We start from the raw sequence: 9,837 nt of genomic DNA, 5'->3' as shown, positions 1-9,837 counted from the left end.
TTCATCCTTTTTAGCTCACAGTTTCACCAATGCTTAACTACAGCTCTTACAAAGATCTTTTGTCAAGTACGATAATCAAGTGTTAGCACATACCTCCTACTTCAACCTTTCTATTGAATCATTCTCTTCCTCTTAATCACGTATGAACTATAATCAATACACAGGGTTGCTATCATGAGGTAATCCAATCTGCTATGCCGAGAGTGAAATCCCCGGACTTGGATACAAAAGAAATCTACCACCTTCTGAACTTCCACACAGCAAGTGCCACGCCAGCTCGGTTATTTATCAGGAATTTCTTAAAAACGAAGAAATATCATTTTTGGTTTTGTTCCATGAACTCCTGCATGCAGAATTTAATGAAGTCATGACATTTCAATTACAGCTGGGTTTCTGGGTGTCAAAATTTGCATTAAATGACTTCAAGCCACTATTAAGGTTGTGCTTCAAAATAGTTCTAAAATGCGTGTAAGAGTTAGAAACAACCAATTTAGAAATGTTAATCAGTTTAATCAATATTAAGTATTATTAATATACAAAATGTGAACAATAGTTTTACAAAAATTATTTCTAGAATAAACTACTGGATCTACAGTTAAGGTTTATTTTAAAAAACAACAACAGTGATATCTGGATTTATTGCAAAATTTTAAAATGGTAGGAAGTTTTATGATACAACTGAGCTATACATTTGCATCAAATGTGACAACTCTAACATTTTCTTTTTTAATTACTGGTCCCAATGGTAGACAAATTAACAAACCAAATTTGTGTTTCCAAATTGATGTCTATGATGGATTGCAATATATTTGTCTTCACTTACCACTGCATAGGCAATTCTTGAGTCATATGAAAGTATGGTCAAGCTTAATTCGTAAAATGGAATGAACTCCATAGACAGTTGATACGAGGCCATCTCAACCAGCAAGAAAGCTCAATACACAGAGTATAGCCTCTTCAGACGCAGTGAAGAAGAAAAAAAAAAAATGTACTCTATGCACACATTCAAAATTGAGGGAAAATTGAACAAAAGTGAGCAAAGTCAAAGAATTTTAGCACACAATGTTTTTGTTTTTTCTCCAGACCACAAGTATTATAAAAATACCTCTCTAGATTCATGAGTGATAAGCATGTGGCATTTGCTAGATGATTGCTGTGTGTAATGTGTACATGACGTGCACTTGGTTTTGGATCCTTGTTGTTTCGTAGAATGATTTGGAATGTAGATCTCCCCCACCCCCTTTCCTTCATTCTTGCAAAACACAATGCAAATGAGGGAAATGACAACCATCATAATTATTAAATTGTAGTTATGAAATCTTCTTATACTATAATAATCTTATGTGTTACCTACATTACCTCAATATATAACGTGAGTTGTGCCATAGATAAACTTGTGAATCTCTACCAGAAAAAAAAAAAAAATCTTCTCGCCATAATGAAATCTGATTGCATCAGCTCGGTGTTTGTTTTAACAGGGCTTGTCTCTAATTTACATAAACTACAGATGGAATCGGACTCAATCTCTATTAAAAGCTATAATTATGATACATGTATCAATCTTGTGAGTTAGCAAGGAACATGATTTATCTACCATTATACTTATACCTGAAATCTGTTCACTTTTACTTATCTCTCCAGAGTACCTCTTCGCTTGAATGTCCTTCACATCAAGGTGATACGAATGCTCACTTATGCCAGAGTTGCTATCAATATATTTCTGCACAAATTCTAGCCCCCTATCCATACACAAAATCTCCAAGATGACATGACAGCAACTCTGGCTAGAATGACAACTGCTTGTAGCAACAGCCACCAGAGGAAGCGGGATTCTGTATCATTACCAGGACACTTGCCAGTGCAGAAAGAGTTGCTATCATAGCAGCTTTCTGTGAAATTGAGCCATTATCTGCCTGGAGTTTTAGAAGCATAAACTATTTCCAGGGAATATAAAAGGAAGTACCCAGCACAGTGCACTCCCGTTATAGCGAAAACAGTTATAACAAAATTCCGGTTACAACAAAATAAAAATTCAAGCCACAACATTATCGGCTCTATGTACTTTTGTTTATTTGTTCGGTTATAACAAAATTTCGCTATAACAAAAGAAAACTGCTGGTCCCAAGGACTTCGTTATAACGGGAATCCACTGTACACAGAGTATTTAAAATCATTCTGTGGACAGTCGGGGGCTCCAAGCAGCGATTGTTTGCTCCAAACATAAACAGGTGGAGTGCGATCTCCAATGGTAATCTGAAAAGCCTTTGGCTCTTGAATAATGATGTGCTCAACCATACAGTCCAATCCTCTGTGTCCGTATTAAACATAGAAAGCACCATAGAAAATGCACAGTTACAGCATTCAAATGGCATTTTTGTCACTCCACACAAAGACATTTCTTTATTCATTGTGAGCTATGTCTATGGATAGCTTCTACACCAAATTGGAGCATTCCATTTTAATCTTCTGATTTTGTCTCCCAATGAAGAGCAATATTTGCACACGACAAATTAAAAGGGATGAAAGGACCATGAATTCAAAACTAGTGTAGGTTGTGAATTCAATTCACTTTTAAACTTCACTCTGGTATCCTGTGGTCCCCATGGTTCATATCAAGCTTGTCAGTCATATCCGAGATAGACGAGCGCATCTTCCTGCTAAGCCCATGGGGGCTAGTCCAGAGTCCTTTGATTAGTGGCCAGCACCGCATACCGGCATCAAATGTTTGCCTGCTGGGTGAGGAATGCGCGGATGCGATGGAGCAGCTCCCGCTTGACCTCATCTGGCACCAGCTCTGAGGTGAGATATGGGCAGAAAAGGAGGGAAATCTCGGTTTTCATGATACAGTGCACTCCTGTTATAACGAACATGGTTATAATGATAATTTGGCTACAACGAAATAAAACTTCAGGTCGCAACATCATCAGCTTTTTGTTTTTAACTGTTTATTTGTTCAGTAATAACGATATTTCGATGTAACAAAAAACAAACAAACTGCAGATCCGTAGGTCTTCGCCATAACGGGAATCCACTATACTAAGTAAATACAACAACATATTATTGCCCGTATCTACCATCCAGCATTGCTGCTGTTCACATGATAACATTTCAAAGGATGTAACGAGATTTGATGTGTAGTGTAAATCTAAAGTCAAATAATTTTTTTTTTTTCCACAGGAAGCTTGTTAGAAATATATTTTTCAGAAAGCTGATTTCCACATATGGAAATTATCAAAATTGTACAATTTTACATGAAAACATTTGAGCTGTATTATTAACACATCGTACGCCTAAAATGAGTACCAGACTTCAATGACTTCCAGGAAATACAGAAATGGTGAGATTATGTGTAGAAATTGTCGGAAAAGTGCCCAATGCCAAAACATATATGGCTGCCGTATGTGATGTCTACACTGCGAGTCGGCTTACCTCTCCCTTTTGGAGTGATCTCTGCAACCAAGTCGTCAACTGTTACATGCTCTAAGCCTTTCCTCCTCACAACCTCTGTGAACAGGAGAGGAGGAGAGATTAGTATACAAATACAAAGGAAGAGATCATAAGTGGAGATGCAGCACACTCAAGGGTACTTCAAATGATGAAACCTGCACGACATTGTGAATACCGAGTAACAAGATCTACACCAATAAGTAGTGGCGGATCTGGGGGGGGGGGGGGAGCGTATGCCCCCCTTATTTTTTTGTTAAAACAAAAGTTGTAAATAGAAAAAAATGAAAGGGGCGCGGGCAGCCCTTTTTTAATCTTTTAAAGAAGCCATCTTTGGCGCCCTCTCCCCCTTTACAGAATTCTTGGATCTACCCCTGATAAGTGCTGTATGCACTAGAGGTATCAATTTGTAATGTTATGTACAACCAATTCAGTTACAGTTTACCCTTTGGTGGTACTTTGCTTTCTTCAGCGATAGGTAGAGGCACTGGAATGCTTTCTTAGCCAGTTGGCGCGGATGTCTAGAAAAGTACTGCCAATGAATAGAAGCTTGGCAAGCGCAAGTTAAATTAAAGTTACCTATTACAGGGTAACTGGCTCCTGACAAGTGTTGGGATACTATGACATATCACCCACCTTTACAATGTGCTTTGAGCTCATCTCTCCAGCCACATTCAATCAGTTTGTTTCTTAGCAGCTCCTTTAACCTGCAAGATATTCAAGAACCATGGGAAAGAAGCTTTACCGAACATGCCATAATACTGAAAAGGTCAACTGACAAGAGATGGCGCACAACATACACTCATTACGCAATTTTTTCATCTTAATATTTTTACATTAGTTTTATTTCAGTTCATTCCATTTCATGTTCTACTAAGTATCAGCCTACGTGAACATGGATGAGAGCTTCCATTCATAGGCATTTCATAAAGTATGTGTATATATATATATATATATATATATATATACTTTTTTTTTTCTTTTTTTTTTAAATGGCAAGCTTTAGCTCAATCTAGGGCCCACCACTACATACATTGTATTTCTCCACCAAGGACGCTCTCTGGAATTGGGACAACCTTCGAAATGTATTAACATTCAATACCTAGCCTTCACAAGGTTTCCCAGCTAACATTTTTGGGTGCCTTTGAATGTTTCTTTAACAGATATATGGCGCCATACAAATGCTGTCGATCATCATCATGATCAATCATAGCACGTTTATAAATATGACAGCACATGTACCTGAAAATGGATTATCTCCATGACTGCCAGTCTGTTAGCAAATATCTTTTTACCTTTCTTTCTCTCCTGACTCAACGAGTTTCTGGTTGATGTTGGCTCTCATCTGAGCATCTTTGAGCTTCCGGTCACCATAGCTACGGAAAATAAAGGAATAAAATGTCATCAAATGTGAAATTTAATTGCCCCTTTAACTTTGTTTAATGATTTTTGATTTTTGGCCATGCTTGGGCACATAACCTTCTGGTAATGGTCGTCATAGCCAGATGCTGTGCTTTGCCCTGAGAAGTAATGTACGATGGACTCCTTTTACTTTCATAGTGATGCTCCTCATAAACTGAAACAGCAGGTGAGTTACAAAACATGAAATATTTCTACATTTTACCTCAGCTGCGAATTGTCCATGCAGACGATTGCTCCTGAAGAGTTTGGTCATCTTTATGAGTGAGAAAAATTTATGTCAACATGAAAGCTGACGTCAAGATCAGCACTTCCTGGGAACTGATTTGGTTCAAATTTAAGGGAGTAATTGCAATAAGTTAAGTTTTTTTTTTCTGATTTTGGTGCAATTTGGTTGAGTAGAATTCAAGATAGTATTGCATGGATACGAAAGTAAATTTACAAGGCGCCACGATACTAATAGATTTCTACTAATGAACGATAAGTTTTAAAGGGATCATATTGGTTGAGATTAGAATTCTGCTTTTAAGTGTTTGTGAGATACTTAGAAACCACTGGATGAAATGTTTATTATAGAGCTTACCATTTGAATACTATGGAATAGGAATTAATACTACCATAGTTTATTTGAGGAAAATTGGTTATGAAATGGACGAGATATCTAAAAAGTAAAACAAAGCCAGCAATAACTAATAAAAGGTGGGTCCCACCTTTTATTACTGATATATTAGGATTGCTTTGTTTTGAATATCTCAGCCATTTCAAAACAAATTTTGTCAAAATTGTGTAATCGGCCCCACCACAGTGCGCGTGCATCCATGCGTTTAATAGCAAGCAAGGTTAGGTTAGGTTTAGGCCATTGAGGGTTAGGGTTAGGTTTAGGTTTAGGTTTAGGTTTAGGTTTAGGTTTAGGGATAGGTTAGGGTTGTATTTCTGGTTAAATTAGTCTAGGAAGTCTTTCCAAGAATAAAAGGGAGAAAGAAAAGAAAGAACAAAGGAAAAAAAAGGAGAAAGGAAGGACGAAAGATGCTATGTAATGTTGTCGAAATCGGCCCCACCCCATCAATCTCGCGCATTAATCACCGTTTAGTGGTGCCGCATTCACAAGTATACTGTGGAAGAAAGCCCCACCGCCATGCTCAAGTCACGTACAGCACTACAGGTACCGTAGCCCCAGAGACCCGCCGCTTTGCGGCGGGACTTGTCGCAGTTACAGGTACAGTGAAACCCCGTTATAACGAGTTCGGTTATAACGAGGAACCGCTTATAACGAGGTGACGGCATTGGTCCAGTTTTCCTTCGCGTGTAAACCTATGGCGGAACTAATCGGTTATAACGAGTTCGGTTATAACGAGATTCCGGTTATAACGAGGACAATTTCGGTGCATCATGATAAAGAAAAACATAAGCAATTTGATCGGATATAACGAGGTTCCATTTTCTTGACTTGCCACTTTCAAACACACGACAAACGAAACATTGAAAACCAAATTCACGCTATCAAAGTCTCTTTCCCGTTTTGCAGAGTACCGTTCCGTCCGTGTTTTCTTCTAAACCACGCAATAAAACACAGAAATACCTTCCGATGTTCCTATCATACTAAGTTATTGAATAAAATCATTCGATTTCCTTTTTCGCGAGATATGCGTCCGGTGGCAGTAGCGTAAAATAGTTGGATAACGCTTGTTACTTTCAATTGCGTCGGTGCTCAGAAAAGAAAAAACGCATTTAACAGTTTGAATAGCTCTGGGTTTGTTCATTATCGATAACTCTAGTAACACTGCAATTCACTATGAAGATTTTTCTTTCTTTCAGAATGGTCTATGAGGTACAGATTTGTGTAAAAAAGATCACGACCTTCCAAATTCAATCCTGTTGCATATTTTTCAAGAACGGATGTACAAAACGCGAAGAGATATTCGGAAGAAAATAAAGAACGCATTTTAAATCCCTTCGGGCGCAACGATCATTATTATATTGTATAAGACTACAGCCATGACGGCCGAAATGATTCATGAAATCATCGCATTCCCGCTGGGCACCAACAGGTACAGATTTGTGTAAAAAGGATCACAAAACCTTTCAAATTCAATCCTGTCAAATATTTTCCAAAATGGATGTACAAAACGCGAACAGATTCTCGGAAGGAAGTAAAAAAGGTTCGGGCGCAACGATCATACTACCTTAGGTTTACAGCCGAAATGATTCATGAAATCATCGCATTCCTGCTGGGCACCAACTGGTACAGATTTGCGTAGAAAGGATCACAACCTTCCACATTTAATCCTGGCCCACATTTTTCAAGAACGGATGTACAAAACGCGAAGAGATTTTCGGAAGAAAACAAAGAACGCATATTTTTTAATCCCTTCGGGCGCAACGATCATACAGCCAAAATGATTCATTAAATCATCGCATTCCCGCTGGGCACCAACAGGTACAGCTTTGCGTAGAACGAAGGATCAATTCCAAATTCAATCCCGCCGCATATTTTTCAAGAACAGAAGTACAAAACGCGAAAAGATTTTCGGAAGAAAATAAAGAACGTATTTTAATCCCTTCGGGCGCAACGATCACATAGTTACAGCCAAAATAATGCATGAAATAATCGCATTTCCGCTGGGCACCAACAGGTACAGCTTTGCGTTAAAAAAAGAATCAATTCCAAATTCAATCGCTCCGCATATTTTTCATGAACGGAAGTACAAAACGCGAAAAGATTTTCGGAAGAAAATAAAGAACACATTTTTGATCCCTTCGGGCGCAACGATCATACATTGTATATTATTACAGCCGAAATGATTCATGAAATCATCGCATTCCCGTTGGGCACCAACAGCGTAAAATACGTCGCAAGTTACCGTAGACAACGTATGTGAGTTTCTACTCTTTTTGCGCTTGAAAAAACTTAACAAGTGCATTTTATACAATCTGATTTTTTGTTCATTGTCATTTTATACTGCATTTCACAAACAAAAAAACATCATTCTTTCAGAATGGTTCAATACAAGAGGAAGAGATAGGTGTAGAAAGAATCACGAATATGATCCTGTCGAGTAGGCCTACTTCTCAAGAACGTATGAACAACTATTATGCGATGAGACATTTGGAAGAAAAATAAAGAATTAACGCATTTCAACCCCTACTTTGTTCGTCTTTTTTTGTGTGTGTATCAATTCAATAATTTCCCTTAAATTCTCTTAATAATAACGATCCATAATTGTGTATTCCACAACGCGAAGGACGTTCTTATGTTTGATTGATGGGCATATGACGTCAAGCTTATGTTTTTCTTTGTTTTTGATGCATACGGTTATAACGAGGTATCGGTTATAACGAGGTAATATCGCCGGTCCCACGGACCTCGTTATAACGGGGTTTCACTGTACCGCTGAATGCCACATGGATGGTGGGGCTGAATTCATGAGTTAAACAGGCAAGCCGCCACAAACGGACAGGCAGCAGTGCCAGTGGTCATGGTGGTGGGGCCTATTTCACAAGTATGCCCCAATTCCACCCAGGCCAAATCAACTTTGAATTACTTTTTATGCCCTTTCATATCTTATAAAATGTTTATCATGATTATTTATAGGCAGACCTAAGATCGTCATCAAAAACGTTGGAAACCTGATGCCCCATTTCAACTGAAACTGTACAATCCCTGTCTGCATGGTCTGTAAATTTAATACTAGGTCTAGTCTAGACAAGATCGAATGTACAGTAAAAAGTGTAGAAAGTGTAGCCAAAATGACCACTGCACTAGTTAGAATCTGTAGACAACAGCCTGTTGAAGGAGGTAGACCAGGTAGACTTAATCAGAAGAAGAAGAAGATGATGATTAAATGACAAGTGGCAACACCGGCGATCCTATTAAACCCCGGAGCGCCCCTTGTACACAAACGCGTAGCGTTGGGGCTGGTCGCACAGTTACGGCGACCCCAACACGACACGTTTAGGTACTAGCGCCCCAGGGTTACGGCCGCACAAGTACGGGTATGTTCGGCGCCAGAGCAGTTTCACACAAACTGTGCCACAGACACAGGTCACAATGCATGTACCCGTGACCCTTTCGGATGTCGCGTCTCTTTCTTGGACTTAGTTCATACAGACTGAGGAAACCGATGAATTAGAACTAACGTTTTATCGTTCACTGTTTACTTTGCCAATACTAAAATCAGAAGTAGAGGAACTCACTCTGCCATAGTCGGGTAGAAAGGAACCGTTTTGTCGTATATGCACTGAAGCTAGCAGGTAGTGGGGCTGGAGCTTGAGTTGAGGTTAGTCGAGAGCGTAGGCATCAGCGTAGTTTGCAGGCACAAACCCTTGTTGGTCGTAAAGGAGTCTGCACCAAGACTACTATATGCACCACTTCGGCACTGTCCCATAGGCCCTGTGTTGTAGCAGTGCAGTGTTGCGTGTATTAGTCTTGGCACATGCAGACTCCTATACGACCAACAAGGGTTTGTGCCTGCAAACTAGCATCAGCGCGCGAGCGATGCTATGCATGCTCCGTGCTATGAGGAATGTAGGGAGTACGGTGGCTTTAAAAACATAATAAATGCATAAAGATCGAAGTGAGGTCTACACACTGCACTTGTGTATACTAGCGCGGAGATATGGGTTCAGCAAAAACAATACTAGTACCAGGGGGCGATCCAGGAATTCCGTAAAGGGAAGGGGGAGGGGAGGGGAGGATGCCTTTATAAAATGAAAAGGGGCGCACTCCCCCTTTTTCTTTGTATTTCTTTTGTTTTAATAAGAAATAAAGGTGGGGGTGGGGCTCCCGTTGCGCTCCCCTTGGATCTGCCACCGACTTCGTAAGACGATGGTGGGGGGGGGGGGGGGGGGTGTAGGGAACCAGTCAAAAAGACATGTTGTTGTTTTGTGTTTAGTGGTGTTTTCCATTCTCTTTAGAATACATTGTATTAATCACACTTAGTCTATAGTTCAGGATAGCATATTCCAATGTGAATA

At 39.4% G+C, this 9,837-nt stretch overlaps 1 protein-coding gene across 1 annotated transcript; it reads right to left on the bottom strand.

Annotated features, from left to right (window-relative positions):
• Positions 1 to 1,422: 1,422 nt before the first annotated feature.
• LOC139737014 (transcription and mRNA export factor ENY2-like) lies at positions 1,423 to 9,140 on the bottom strand. The gene is made up of 5 exons (XM_071647693.1): positions 9,058 to 9,140; positions 4,740 to 4,820; positions 4,081 to 4,151; positions 3,430 to 3,504; positions 1,423 to 2,794 (listed from the first exon to the last, which is right to left on the bottom strand). The coding sequence occupies exons 1-5, from the start codon at positions 9,063 to 9,065 to the stop codon at positions 2,718 to 2,720; spliced, it is 312 nt and encodes a 103-aa protein (XP_071503794.1). The 5' UTR covers positions 9,066 to 9,140; the 3' UTR covers positions 1,423 to 2,717.
• Positions 9,141 to 9,837: the final 697 nt, after the last annotated feature.

The sequence above is a fragment of the Diadema antillarum genome, unplaced genomic scaffold (assembly GCF_040938485.1).
Source record: "Diadema antillarum isolate AM-2024a unplaced genomic scaffold, OU_Dant_1.0 scf00000028, whole genome shotgun sequence".
NCBI classification, from domain to species: Eukaryota; Metazoa; Echinodermata; class Echinoidea; order Diadematoida; family Diadematidae; genus Diadema; species Diadema antillarum.
The sequence above is the reverse complement of the archived record's forward strand: the minus strand, read 5'-3'. Positions and strand labels throughout refer to the sequence as shown.